Here is a 15,245-nt window from a genome sequence, read left to right as displayed (position 1 = left end):
AGAATTTCTTACCTCTCTTTAAGTAAGTCCAGGTCCCTTAGGTTCCATGTTTTCTATTTTTAGTATTGTCCTTACCTTTTTTTTCTCTAAGTGCATTCTCTTCAAGGATTCTGAAGTGGCCACCAAGGGCAGCCCTTTTGTAGTGAGTTCAGATCCCTCTTCCCTTAGCAAGGAGGCAGCGTTAAAACCAGGAGGAAAGCTTGACCGCAAGTCCATTCCCTGCCTGGAATGATTCCCAAAACTTCCTTGCACAAACCAAGCATCAGGAGCTCTGTCAGGTTTCAGTTTCCCTGCATCTCTTGTGGATCTCCCTTAGGTAGGAAGCTTGGATCATTGTACCTTATTTTATTAGCTCGAAGTGTAAAGGATACTCTCTATCCAGTAGAGAGTATCACTGAGCACATACCTGTAGCTTTTCTTGCTGTTGTCTCAGGAGAGCACAACATCTGTTTCTCTGACTAGATGTGCCCTGGTATTTGACAAACATTTATTTGCTGCTGAGTGAGTGGTGGGTAGTTGTAACACTGAGAAAGGCAGAGAAGGTCCTTGGAGATATAAAAATTTTGCCTTGGATTCTAGAGTGATGGCTGTGTCTTCCCTTAATGACGTGGTCGAGGTCAGCATCTACCACACGCGGTGGCGGTCACCATCTACCACATGTTGCCAACAGATTGAGGGATTATTTTATTATGGGGTTTTGGAGGGGCACATAACATTTTTAAAGCAAATTCATAGTTTTTACATTTTACACACACACACACACACACACACACACACACAGACACACACTTTTGAAAAATTTAAAAGAGCAGGGCGTGGTGGCGCATGCCTATAATCCTAGCACTCGGGAGGCTGAGGCGGGAGGATCACTGTGAGTTCAAGACCAGCCTGGGCTACATGGTGAGTTCCAGGTCAGTCTCAACTACATAGTGTGTCTGTCTCAAACCTGGGAGGATCACTGTGAGTTCAAGACCAGCCTGGGCTACATGGTGAGTTCCAGGTCAGTCTCAACTACATAGTGAGTCCCTGTCTCAAACCCCCCCCACTCCAAAAAAAACCAAAAAACAAAAGTAACAGATCTGGTGGTACTGTGGTCTCGGTTGCTACCCTCTCCACCACACTCGTTCGCTCCTGGAGTGGATCTCTGTTGTCTCCCCTCACTTACTCTCCTCCCTGCTGGCTCCATAGCTGTTTGAGTTTGGGGCTTCCTGATGGTGTACGTACAAGGCTGTAGGATGAGAATTTTTCCAGAACCCGTTCTCTCAAGCTTCAGCAAAGCACAGCTCTTCAGCTTACGGCCTGAGCTTTTGATGTAACTATGCGACATTGGTTTGCTATTGGACAGCTGAGTAAATTGACCTAACTTCCCTGAGCCTCAGTTTCCCCATCTATACAATGCAGTAATAACTGCACTTGCCTCTGGAATTGTAGTAGTGGATGAGTTCATATAATGCCAGTCTTACAGTAGCAGTTTAATTAGTTTTTATTCATTTATTTATGTTTTGGTACTCAGGATTGAACTCGGGACCTTATGCTTCCCAGGCAGGTGGGGGAACCACTGAGCTAAGTCCCTGGCCCCATTTTAATTATTAATTAGCCTTTCAGGCTCGTAGTTAGGTAGAGAGGTGAAGAGGCCTCTGAGCACTGTGAAAAAGGTGTCCTCGCTGGTACTGGTTTTCATAGTTTTGTTTCCTTTAATGGGAAATGGAGTTTCACTGGGATTGATTAGGGAACACGTCTTCAGTTGTAGTATTGGTAAAAGACATTTCAATATTTTAGCATGTGGATATTTGGACTTTTTCCTCCCTTTTCTTGCTTTTGTTTGTTTGTTTACTTTTCTTCTTACAAAAGTATCCAAGACCCAGTGTGTTAGCTCCCACATTAAGGCACTTTCAGAGAGTATGTACTGAATTTTCTACCTCTGCATGTTTCATGTATATTTCATGTTAGTGATCCTCTAGAAAAAAAGTACTTACTCTATTTATATTTTGTATTTCTCTTACCAAACTTGGTTCTCAAGTAGGAGGCACTCAAATTAGTAGCTCCTTAATTAGATACAGTGTCATATTTTTGGTTCGTTTTAGAAAAATGCTACTGGGAAATGTACATCTCACTGTTTTAGGATTTTTTACATTATTAAAGTCAGTTACTAATATAGTAACTCAGCCTACCTGGAAAAGAAATGCCACCTGTACTAATTTCCCTCCCATTACTTCTGTTCAGTGTGAGGGCTCTGACTGTCGTGTGGATTAGCAATGTAGTAAATCAGAACTGCAATCTCTATTTAATAAATATATAGGAAGAATTAATTAGGTCTTGCAAGATACTTGGGGACAGATGTATCTAGGTATTTTTATAAAGACCTCATGCAATTTAGGTATATGTGTATTGCTTTGTGTTCAGTATCAAACTAACTTTTTCTTTCCTTCCTTCCTTCCTTCCTTCCTTCCTTCCTTCCTTCCTTCCTTCCTTCCTTCCTTCCTTCCTTCTTTCTTTCTTTCTTTTCTTTCTTTTCTTTCTTTCTTGGTATTTTGAGACGGGGTCTCCCTATGTCGTCAAGACTGACCTGCAGTATGTAGCCCAGGCTGGTCTTGAACTCACAGCGAGTGATCTCGCGCCTCAGCCTCGCAAGTGCTGTTTTTTGGTTTTTGTTTTTTTTTAAGGAGGGTACTGTTAAAAGTATGACCTCAAAGAACCAGTGAATTTCTGTGATTCATAAAGGGATTGCTATCAGAAGATGTGGTTGGCCTGCTGCTCTTTGCCATTAATTTCTTTCCCCAGATAGAAATTTTTTTCCTGGTATTGGGGATCAAACTCGGGCCCTTGTTCTTGCAAAGGGAAGCAGTGGAGCCAATGAGCCAAATTCCCAGCCCCGGATAGAAAATCTTACAAGTAGGACTTTGGTTTTTTTGCTTATGTATGAGGCTTTTAAAAGTCATATGTAGTTCTCATAATATTTAACCTAGACTATTTCTTGAAAAGGGGTTCACCTAATTTGCATCTGTACCTTCTAAAGTGCCCCTGGGGAGTGATGTGGAATAAGATGGTGAAGAAGGTGGACTAGGGGAGCAACTGCAAACCTAAAGGCAACGTGGCTTACAGCTGATTGGATGAAGGAGAGATTCCGAGGCATAAGTCCGAAAGGGACTTTACTTGGTTCCACCTTCCAGACCTGGCTGTGTTCCCAGCACCACCGCCGCCGGTCATCCAGCTTCCACACAGACACTCCAGCTTTAGCTCACTGTGTGAGGACACAGTGCTTGATACCAAAAGGCAGCTCCAAGCACAGTAGTTACTCCCTACAGTGAAACGGACCCAGCCCTGCAGACTTCTAGCTGTTTGTTCTGCTTGGAACTTCAGAGAAAGAATCCAGTCTCATTCCAAGAAAAACATCCAGCACAAGACCGTCCTCTTCAGGTTGAAATCCCTCACTTAGACTGGCCTGCTGGTTCACCCTTTTAGGCGCATTCTGCTTCCCTTGGGTCCCGTTTGAAATGGGCACCTTGGACCATAAAGGTCTTCTTCCTGTTAAGGATAACTAAATTACCTTATTTTGGCTCGAGTCTAGATATCCCCCCAAAGCCTCATACGGTCATAAGTAGGGCTTTTTCCAGAGGCGGCTTGATCTAGAATGTGTGATGTTGGGGTCAGTTCATGGTGCAGTGCTGGGATCCAGGGCACTAGGATTACAGGTGTGAGTGCTACCTTCCCTGAGTAGCCTGGATAAGATAAGAGGGATAGAAGGAGCTGTGGTCAACCCTTGTTGCTTGCCTACCTTCTGCCTGCCATGAATGCCATGAACTGTTTCTTCCCTGAGATGCCACCCTGCCTTGGACCGACCCCTGCCGACTAGGGACGGAGACCTTTGCAAACTGTGAGCTAAATAAACCCTGTCCTCCTTTAACTTTGGGTGTCGGGTATTTTGTCTCAGAGTGAGAAATGTAACTAAGACACATTCGGGACACCTGAGACCCTTTTAATATAACAGAAGTGTGTTTACTTTTTCCAGCAACCTTGAGTTAATTTACATTGAACATGTAATATGTAATATCCCTTCTCCCTAGAAACACACGTGTCTTTTCTGAAATCAAAACTGCCCAGGTTAGCTGTGAACTTGGCATTATTTTGAATGTTTATCTACTGATTTTGTACTTCTGCCTGTGCAGTTTCACCTTACTGCTTTTTGTCCATCACTCTTGCCTATTGATGTAACTCTGAATTTTGATCACTCTTTAAAAAATTGTGTTTACTCGTCCTCCTAAGTTTTTGTCATCAAAGGATTTGAAAAAAGCTGTTTTTGAGAACTTGTACAGGATACAGGACAGGGCTCTGTGACCTGCCCCTGGAAATCATGTAGATTGACTGGAATATATTAACCAGTAACCTTTACAGTTGATTATCTGTCGGTGAACTCATGCGGTCACGCTATCAAGTCACCCACATTTATCTATCCTTTCTCAAGGTTATCAAGAAAGGCTACAACCAAGATACACTGTGTTTGTAGCCTCTCCAATCTATCAACCTAGAAACCCTGCCAAAAAAGTGAAATGAGGTTGGCCTGCCACGCTTTTTTCTAAGAGACCTCCTGCTGGTACTTAATGGTGTTATTTATCTTTTCTTAATAGCCCCATGGCGTCTGAATAATTTCTTCTAAATTTTTACCAGGGGTCAGAAACAAGAAGCATAAGAGTCTCAGGGTTCCTTTCTCATTTTGAAATTGGGACATTTGCTTATCTTTAGTCTCCCGGTTCCATTTCTGTTCTGTTATTTCCTGCACATGATTAGCAGGAGCAGTCCACACTCCTTCAGGATATAATTGGTTTACAACTGGACACTTGAACTCATCTGAAGTACCTTAGTGTGCTCTTTTTTTTTTTTTAATTGACGCTTCTATCAGTATCTTTTCTTCCACATTACTGTGCTGTGCTCTCCAATTCTTCTCATTCCTGAAGAATCTGGAAACAGAATAGGAGTTGAGAGTCCTCACCTTCTCACTGTTGGTTGTTGTTGATGCTCTGTTTACTGGCACCTTCCAAGGGGACCGGTCCTGCTGTCTGCACAGCACAGGATGTGGCTGTCAGGTCCAGCTCTGAAGTGGTGGCAGAGGCAGGAGAGCCTGCCTGGCCGACTGTGTGGGTTTAGAGTTGGCGGATGGCGGGGCGGCGGAGATGGCAGTCAGGCAGCTCCTGCCTTCCTCTTGCTGTCTGGCCCTACTCGGCCCCTAGCTGGGCCTATGTTTTTCCTGCCTGTGATGCTCCTAAGTCTGTCGGTGTCACTGGGAATGGCGGTGGTAAGCCCCAGCTTGTTCTGCATTTAGCTGTCTTGGCATCGGGGAAAATTGTTCTTTCATCCTGGAGATACATCCGACCCGTTATTTCCAGCATTGTACAGCTGAATCCAGCCATAGGGTCAGAACTACAGATGGCGTAATCCCACCGGCTCCCAGTGTGGTACAGGACACAGTTCTACTGACTATGAAACAGGCAACTGACCTGAGGAATTCAGGGAAGGTGGGGTCAAGTAAGCCCCATTATATGATGATACGGCGAGTGTCTGGAGGTTATAGTTAATTCTGGTTTTAAAAAAAATTATGCTGTCATAATGACATTTGCCTGAGAAAATGGAGGCAACATTTCATTTCATTACCTTTTGCGGGGGGTACCGGGGATCGAACTCCAGCCCTTGCACTTGCGAGGCAGGTGGTGGAACCACTGAGCCAAATCCCAGGCCCTCCGTAACCTTTTTAAGGATTTGGTATTCCATAAACCTAATGGTCCTACATTCTACTTTAATCCCTGTACACCCTGGAAAGTAATTTAAAATAAGGCTTAGCCCCTATTTTTGTTTTTTGTTTTTTGTGTTTTTTGTTTTGTTTTGTTTTTGTACCAGGGATCGAACTTGGGTCCTGTGCTTGCAAGGCAGGCAGCAGAACCACTGAGCTAAATCCCCGGTCCTAGCCACTATTTTTGAAGGCCCCCATATAATCAGTGTGTTCCTCAGAAGAACTGGGTCTTACCAAAGATGTGTTGCCTGTTCCAAGGTTTCCTCTCAAAAGAACTTGAAGTGCATTGAGATTATTTCCTGTGTAAAACACTGTCCACGTTGATTATCATTATAAGGCTTCATTCTAATGGACCACTGAAACCAGTATTCAGACTTTCTAAAGTCAGATTGATAAGCTAAACACATGCATGTGTGTGCCTGTAATTCCATCTACTTGGCAGGCTGTGGTAAGAGGGGTCACACATTTGGGTCCCACCTGGACAAGTTAGCAAGACCCTGCCTCAAAATGAAAAAAATAGAAAAGCTGGGAAGGGAATGCAGCTCAGTATGAAAGCCCCAGGTTCAAGCCCTGGACCTGCAGCTAATTAAATTAGATTTGTAGAAACACACACTTTTGTAAAACAAAAGGCATGTCAGTATTTAGCACTTTGTTGTTGTTTCTACTTTTTTCAGAATGATCGGACATTATTCTGTAACATCTGTCTTGTTCAGAACCTGGCGTTCCTGTTGAGTTGTAATCTGTCTTAGTCTCAGATTGTAGGACCTTTCCTTTCTCCAAATGAAGCAGATTTGGTAAAATGCCCATGATGGTGCTTGTTATTCTGGCTTCATTGTTGCACGCCATGTTCTGAGATGACATGGTCTCCTTGTTCGACACTGTCCTCATTCTGAGGTCCCAAATGTGAAACAACAAAAGTTTTCCTTGTCCTAGTCCCTATTTCTCACAGGTACTGCATGTCTCCTCACCACACAGGTCTCTCCACGGCTCTCCTCTTCCTGCCTGGTCTCCACCAGCCCCACTCCCAGGCTGTTCCTTGGTTTCTCCGAGGCACACGATGGTATCATGTCTGCCTGTTACTTAACTTTCAGTAGCTTCCCATCTCCCACTCAATGAGGATCAGGATTATTGGCATAGGAAAAATAGTCTTCCAGGGGCTGAACCAGTAGCCTTTCTAGCTTTATCTTCTAGCACATCCTTCCCTGCTTGTGCATGTATTCCACTAACGAAATGTATATTTGGAATACTGCTTACACTTTCATGCCTCTGATTTATAGTTCGAGCTGGTCCCTCTCTGAATGCCTCTACTCTAAGGCACAGTGAGGCAGTGGCTCAGGTTGGCTGTTTCTGCCTAAAAGATGGGCCCAACCCTACGCTGCTCCCCTGCCACCGTGTAAAGGGTTACCTGTGTTGCACTATCAGAAATTCTCATCTGAAGAGGTTCTCCAAGAGGCCTGGGAAAGCCAGGCTTGTTTTCCTTTCCAATTGAAGAACACTCATTCAGTGATCTATAATAAAAGAACAGAGTTCTGGGCAGCAGAGCTGACTGCTTAGTTGGGGTTGAGAAAGCAAACCGATTGATAAGGAACATTCTCTGTGTGCTGGGTGCTGTAACAAAGCCACTTTATCCTAGTTCACAGTCACGGCTCCTCTCCAAGGTAAGTGTCCACCTTTTACAAATGAGGGACCAGTCAGACAGGCTGACCCTGTCTTCTCGGGATCACTCGCAGGCTTAGCAAGTGTTTGCCCATCCATCTCCACTGCTTCCAGAACCACTGAGGGGCCATGTGTCAAGGGAAAAGGGACCAGGGGTCAGGAAGAAGCATGAAAAGTGTCCCAGAGGCTGGGGAATCCATTCCCTTTCCAGTCTTGGAGAAGTGTGTGCCCAGACATCCCATTTGATCTTCCCAACGAGGCAGATTCAGAGAGTGAAATGAATTCCGTCAGGTCTTCAAGCCTGGGAGGAAGGAGCTGGGCTGGGAGGAGGACCCAGGTCTTCTGACTCTAGTGTTCTTTCTACTCTACCGCAGGTGTAACGTGGAGAAGGTGCCCAGTAATTCTCAGTTGGAAATAGAAGGAAACAGGTCAGGATCTGTCTTGTATTCCCATGTCTCTAAATACAGGTATCCCTCCCTACATGAACGGACTCACAGAATCGGCCTTTGGAAACAGATTTCTCTGGTCGCCTTCGAGTTTGCCCTTCTTGGCACGGGGGATTCAGGCACAGACGCTCTTAACCACCTGTCACGTCTTTGAAGTTGCTTGTGCTATGTTTTAATCTGGGAGCACCCATGCGGCAAATACACATCTGACAAAGGTGGTGGGAGCCATGCAAACCCTTCCAGCCTGCAGTACCTGGGAGATGGATCTCTACTGCCTTGCAGCGGCAGCTTCTCGGTGTGCCGCGGGCATCTGGACTCTGCTGTCTTGGCGTGGCAGCTTAGTGTAGGTCCCCCGTGGTGACTTGATCTGCACGACAGGAAGCATCGAATGTGCACGTTCATGCTTTTCTGCATCGTGGGGCTCGTGGCATATGGTGTGCAGGGACATTGGCTGAGTGCTCGCTCGCTCTCTCCCTCTGTCTGCGCACTGTTTCAGGGTGTGTCCTCTGGGCTTCCCCGTCCTGTAGGATGCCGAACAGTCGAGGTCAGTCTGTCTAACCACTTTGCTTCCTTTGGGTGGGAAGCAGAAATTCACTTCTAGAGATATTATGAGAATCGTACGGCGTTGGCTGAGTGGGAAAGATGGATGTGTCTGGTATACGAGGGTTGAGTTGTTTCTAATGCATAGAAAATGACCTTTCTTTCACTTTTTTGGTTCATCTGTAATTTTGAAAATAGTGATACTGTGCTTGACCATTCATATTCTCATGTGGTCAGCTGACCCAGTGATGTCTTTTGTGCCATCCTTTTTTTAATCCAGTCAGCATAAGATCTAATCTAGAGCCAGGAGGGAAAAAGAATTGAGCATGTGTCCTGGATATTGGAGTAGTTATTGATTATTAGTTGTGACATTCTGTTTTAGTTGTGACATTCTTTTAATAAGGAATTAAAAACCAGAGGTGCTCTGTACCTGCCCACATCTATGTAGAGATAAAATTGGTGGGCAGTGTGGTAGGAGCTTTTATACTTCTTATTGCTGTTCAGTAAACTGATTAATCCAACAAAGCAGAAACACAGACCATCGTGTCTCTAAGTACCGTGAAGAATTGAGTTCTGTTGCTGCCACTGTGAGAAGGAACTTGGCCTGAATTTGAATTTGGGCGTCCAAACAACTGACCCTTGGCTGTTTAAGTTTGGGCAGTTTAAACAGTAAACTTGGGCAGCTTTTTCACCCTTACTACTTAGAAAGAAGCCCTGGGGTCTAAACGGCCTGACGTGCACTGACCGACCGTCCCTGTGAGCAAGGACTGGCCTGAGCTCTCCTTTTCCCTTGCCCCTTCTTTCCTCTTCCATCAAAGTGATCATGTGACCATGAAAAGTGGATTAATGACTTTAAAGGGGATTGCAAACCCCTGATGTCATGTCTGGGCTCTTTGAGGGTAGATAATATAACCATATATAGTTAGGATCTAGACAAATGCATTTCTACCAAATACACATTTCGACTACAATTTCCAAAGGCGTAGCAAGAGGCGAGGTGCTTGGAGTCTGTCTTGTCCCTTATTGTCACGCCCTCTTCCTTTTCCTGAAAGCATAAACCAAAAACATGAAGTCCAGAGGTTGCACGATTGTGAATTAACCCTTCCTTCCAAGAAGTTAAAAAGAAAAAATCTTGTGTTCAAAAGCACTGAGTGCCTTTTGTGACCATCTCTGTGTAAGTATTGAAAATAAGAAAAATGAAGAAAATGGGAATGCCTTAACTCCCAGGCGGGAAAAGCCAGACGCGTGCGTGTCGCGAGGACCCGGCAGAGTAAGATGTACCGGAGGAAGCTGACGGGTAGAGCGGGCGTGGGAAGGGTCCACATTCCCTGTGTGCAGGAATCGGCCAAGGAGACGTGGTGAGAAGGCACGGCCGTGGTGGTGGGTGCGGCTGCCAAGAAAGTGTGGGAAGGAGGGTTCCTTCTCGTGACCGTGCCTTCCAGGCCGACCGGGTCCCGGGTGCGGCGGAGGAGGAAGAGGGTGACGAGGCAGCAGAGCAGACCGGGCTCTTGAGCCCCAGGGAGGCATGGGGTCTCGGGTCTCCAGGGCAGCACCCGCTCTTGCAGTGACTGTTTGAAAAGGAGGCAAACCCCAGCTCTGGACGAGAGGGCGCTGTGAGCAGTGTGTGTTGTCTTGGGTGGAGGGGGCTACATCCGTCAGGAGAAAAGGGCGGAGGAAAGGAAGACAAGGGAATATGTCCTCGGAGGTGTGAATGACGGGACTTGGGCAGACTCGGTGTGACAGGGGGAATGAGGTAGCTCTTGGCTCTCTGCCCTGCTGATGAGTGAGACCACAGGGAAGGCAAGTCTCCACGTGTGGGGTGTGCATGTGTAGTAACCCGGCCGCTCCACGCTGCAAACAGGAAACCTAAATCCTCTCAGTGCTTGTTAACAGCCCTTGATGATGCGATGCTGTTGTTAGTGTTGACCGCCCCCTTAGGGCCAACCATGCAGCTCTTTTAGACCGAATACATTTTTAGCATTCTGGGCACCAGCCAGTCTGTATTGTTTGAATGGGGAGGGAGGCCGCTACATGGTCCTCACAGTCAAGCACCTTTGCCTGAAGCCGCGCTCAATAGATTACATAGAAATTGCCATGACGTAGCCGTGTGGCCAACAGAAAATTTAGGAAACGTGGTTCTGGGCCACGGGCCATCCCTACTGCTTGTATCAGACGCTGCGGACCCAGCAGAGAGCTGACAGTTGACCTTTATAGCAGCATCCTCATGAGGTCCAAGCCTGCTGCATTGTTTGGGTCCCCGTCTCCCAGAGTGTGTGGTTTTCGATTCCCAGTACTCAGCTCCCACTCAGAGTTTGAGGCCACCAGAGACTCTGGCGAGCCTTGCTCTAAAGTAAGGTGTTTAATTTTGTTTTACCCATTGTTCCCAAACTCTTTCGACCAGCAAACCCCCTTTCCAAAGAGCACCTCTGATAATCCACGAAGCTGGTTGACTGTGAAGCACATCACGTTTAGGAAACCCTCATTCCAAATCCTGATACCTTAAATGTTTCCTGGAGCAGGTTGCTGTGACTCCTGGCGACTTGACACTTAGTCATGGTGCTCTGGTGCTCGGCCGGGTGCCTCCACATACAGCATGTGCGCAGCCCTCAAATACACTTCAGCCGTCCGCTTTTTGACGCACACTAGGTCCCCCTGGGCTCCCCAGAGCGAGCCTGGCCCTGGAGCCCCTCTCCTCAGTGTCTCTGCCTCTCAGGCTCGGCCAGCACCTACAAAAATGACCCTTCTCCAGGGAAGGGAAGGTGTCCCAGCCGGAAATAACAGGTTTTCGTAGACGGCTCACAAACTGATTTTCAAAACCATTCCATAAACATTTTGATCAAAAATGGATTATACTTATTTGGATATTTACGTTCTTGTGAGTTTGTGGGAAGAATCTGTCTTATTCCTTTAGTAAGTTACTAAAAATGGCCATTGTAGGCGAAGCAATGGTGGTACCTGCCACCCCCTACCTGTTGAACAAAGCAGCATTTGGGACTTGTGCACAGACGGGGAGGCTTTTGATTTTGTTTGCCTGCAAATGCTTTGTGTTTGGTCACAGTTCAGGCAAAAGCTTTGCAGCATTTTTACCATTAAGGAATGCAGACAATGTAGCACAAGATCAAAAGGAAGAATATTCAGCAGAGGATGAGTCCTTGTGTTATTAAAAAAAGGGGGGGGTGTAATTTATTTCTTCTTCTTGCAGTACAGAGGATTGAACCCAGGCTACTGAAGATTGACTGAGGCTATATCCCCAGCCTCGGACCCCTCCCCCTTTTTATTTTTAGTTACCTATGCAGATCTTGGATTTGGGATCTTCCTGTCTCAGCCTCCCGCATAGCTAGGATTTACAGAGTAGGCACGTGCCCTCACATTTGGTGGGAAGGTATTCGAAAGAGATCAGAGCAAGTCTCCAGGATGAGGTGGTGAAAGCTGAGTAATGGCTGGCCAGGGAAGGAGGAGGCCATTCAGCTATCACGTTTAGAAAGAGGGACAGTGAGAATTCCACACCCATACCTGTGTTATGAAATGTCAGGTGAGGGTAGAAAGGGTGGGAAGCTAGATATTCTTAGTCCGTTTTTCTAAAAGTCAAGTGATAGGTGGTGAATCTACAGCCCTCGAAAATGCTTGTGGAAAGAAAACTCCCTGAGTCGGATCTTTTGCAAGCACCTGTGAATGTAGTAAATGCAACAAGAGAATTTGAAGAAATATCTGGGAACTTTGTACCATAGATTGCTGTGTTGCAATATCTTAGATAAGAATTTAATGTAATTATTTTATTTGTCTTTATTGGTAGTCTTAAAAGTTGCCAGTTGGTGAAACATACTGATCCTGATGATACAGTAAATAAAAGTTAGCCACATGAACCTTCAATATTATCCTTCTGGGAAAAATGAGATTGAGTCAGAACATATTTTCAAAGAAGGTAGCGCAAGCTGGGCATGGTGGTGCACGCCTGTAATCCCAGCACTCAGGAGGCTGAGGCAGGAGGATCGCTGTGAGTTCGAGACCAGCCTGGGCTACATAGTGAGTTCCAGGTCAGTCTCAACTACACAGTGAGACCCTGTCTCAAAACACCAAAAAAAAAAAAAAGGTAGCCTAGTGCTAAATAACATGAATTATACATCTTTTTGTTGAATAAGAATGCATTATTAGTGTTCATGCTTTGATGTATTTAAAAAAAATTTTTTTTAACATATTGGGGATTAAAGCCAGGGCCTTCGTAGCTGGCTGAACTTGCAGTCCTCCACCCTCAGTTTCTCAGATGGTGGGGATTATAGGCATGCCCCACCACACCCAGCTTCCTCCTGTCCTTTGTCTATTTAAAAACTTTGAAGTTGTACTACACTTAATTTTTTTTGTTGTTGTTGTTTTGTTTTTTTGAGACAGGGTCTCACTATGTAGTTAAGACTGACCTGGAACTCACTATGTAGCCCAGGCTGGTCTCCAACTTGCAGTGATCCTCCTGACTCAGCCTCCCGGGTGCTGGGATTACAGGCGTGCGCCACCACGGCCGGCTACACTTAACAAATTTGAATCTTATGAGTGCTTTGGCTTTTTTTTTACTGTCCTAAAAAGCATTTCTTATACTGTTTGCAGGCACAACTTCATAGACCCTACTGTGCTGTTACTTGTCCTTTTCCTGACTGTTAAACACTTGCGCTGCTTTGAATTAAAATAATCCAAATGAACCTTTGCAGGTATCTACACTGACCTGCATGGCCGCCCAGGTCACAAAAGTCAAAGTGCATGTCAGGGTGTGATTGCATCCAGGAAGTGGGGAAAAGCAGGCCCTTTCCATCCCTGACAGGCTGGCCCTCCCCTGGCGTGAGTGACACAGCCTTGTGTTTGGTAATCTATGTCTGCAGTCCTTTTTGATCCCTAGGTTCGGGTGGTTGTAGCAGCTTCTGCTTCCACTCTTGAAAACAAATCCACCCTCATCCCGCTGCGTTTTGCTATTGCTGCTTGGCTGCTTCAGGAGCCTGGAAGCCGGTCCAGGTTTACTAGGAATCTCGTCAGGACCCTGAGATGAGAGAGCTCAGCCGCAGTACACACAGGGTGCCTGTGACACTTCCGTCACGCCTGGCTCAGGTTTCTGGGGTTCTCTGGACACCAGGGGTGCAGCTGTGGCTCTGGGGCAGCTTTTCAGGAGCATGTGTTAGACAGGACAGGAGCCTGACCCAGGGAAGCACCCCCATGCTTGCCACCTAGTGCCCTGCTGTGCTGGCCTCCTTTTTAGTTTTCTTCCCAAAGGATTTCTTTGATTCCTTTAGAACTTCATAACTTTCCAGTAAAATCCATCCCACCCATAGTGGGTATTCTAAATCATGATGTCCTTTTCTTATGGGTAGGATAGCCAAGTTTTTTAACCTTCATTAGTTGACGTACTATTGCCTTTTCAGGAATAGCTGTATGGAGTTGTTGACCAATTAGCAGGTTACAAAAAAAACCCCTTTTATAAAACAGGGAAAAAAACACTATCCAATATCAGTCTTCTTTAGACTTGCTTTAAAAAAAACATCGTAGAAAGATGTAACAGCCAATATTTCAAAGGACTGTTTCTTACCTAGCTAGTCTTTAACATGCCTGCAACTATGCCTGAAATGTAATCAGTGGAGAAGCTTATATTTATGTATAATGCATGCGGTTTCCGTTTTAGAGGCCTCTAGTAAGATAGATGTGAAAATACTGCCATTTTGGTTTGTGAAGGTAATGGAGAAATTGGTTTCCAGATGAAGCATGACAGATCTCCGTTGTGTGCGATGTGTGCCTGTGCGTGCGTGTGTGCACCATTATGCATGCAGGTTGTGAGCCTCCATTTGTTAGGGTTGTGCAGAGCTGTTCCAGTGGATACCTGTCAGTCATGTCCAGGCTTCCCCTCCACAGAGGGAGGGGAGGGGGCTGCCTACCCCCACCTGCCAATGTGTTAAGTCCACTGCAGTCATTTAAATTGGTACTGTAGGTTAGCTTCCCCCCCCAACCAGTCTTTGTCTAAAGAGTCACACTTCTGAGTCTGAGATAGATAACTGTACAAAATGGATCTGAAATGTAAGCCTTCGGTGAACTAAGGAGCAGATTCTTGCTTTTGTTGTGTGCAGCATTGTGTTTTGACGGAGCAGTTTATACTTAGGCCTTAAATTGTACCTCAATGACATAATGGAAAGTACCTTGGGATAGGATAAGCATTTCAACAAAATCAGATCACCTGCTACAGGCCATTGTACAATTAGCTTGTTGTTCTGTACTTAAAAAATATTCAGGCACTGAAAAAAAAATGTTGAAAGGGTACATTACAAAGCCTATGCCCAGCTCAAGTTTGAGAAAGGAATCCCAAGAATTCAAAACACTCTGAAGCTCTTTTTTTTTTTTTTTGACACTGGCCTGGCAAAGTGAGGAGAGGATTTGACTTCACGGAAAGCATTTGCACTCTGTAGGAAGGAGAGAGAAAACAATGTACTTGGAAGGATGAAGTGCTGAGCGTTGAGATGGTGGGAGTCTAGTGTTTAGGAGAATTTCCTCTCTTTATGGCAGATGGAGCCCTGGTCCTGGATAGCTCGTGAAGTATTTGAAGAGGGCAAAGCAGCTTTCAGCCATGGAGGGAGAGATGGGTGGGGTAGAAAGGGGAGGATCGGTCGTGGTCCATAGGGTCCACAGAGGACACGCTGTTGTGGTCACTAGAGAAGGTGGAGATGTGGCCCCGAGGGCTGGGACGGCCCGACCAAGGTGTTGAGTGATGGTGGGAGCGGTGTGTTGGGGAGAAACCTTCTCTAGCAGCTTCTGTGTCATCCTTTGTCCAAGTCCTCTGGAAGAGCCAAAGGGAAGTG

General features: G+C 45.8%; 1 protein-coding gene across 7 annotated transcripts in view; it reads left to right on the top strand.

The window, feature by feature from the left end:
- Nucleotides 1-15,245, top strand: part of Smarca2 (SWI/SNF related, matrix associated, actin dependent regulator of chromatin, subfamily a, member 2) — a 173,719-nt gene that overhangs the window by 147,010 nt on the left and 11,464 nt on the right. For 5 of the 7 annotated variants that reach the window (XM_010640120.2, XM_010640123.3, XM_010640125.3 and 2 more), the window contains exon 29: nt 7,813-7,866. The exons of the other annotated variants lie outside the window; for them this stretch is intronic. In XM_010640120.2, the coding sequence (XP_010638422.1) occupies nt 7,813-7,866 (54 nt within the window). The remainder of the gene's footprint in view (nt 1-7,812; nt 7,867-15,245) is intronic. 7 annotated transcript variants of the gene reach the window in all.

This window comes from Fukomys damarensis, unplaced genomic scaffold (genome assembly GCF_012274545.1).
Source record: "Fukomys damarensis isolate Sample0158 unplaced genomic scaffold, DMR_v1.0_HiC HiC_scaffold_31, whole genome shotgun sequence".
NCBI lineage: Eukaryota > Metazoa > Chordata > Mammalia > Rodentia > Bathyergidae > Fukomys > Fukomys damarensis.
Note: the sequence above shows the minus strand (reverse complement) of the source record. Positions and strands in the feature narration are given on the sequence as shown.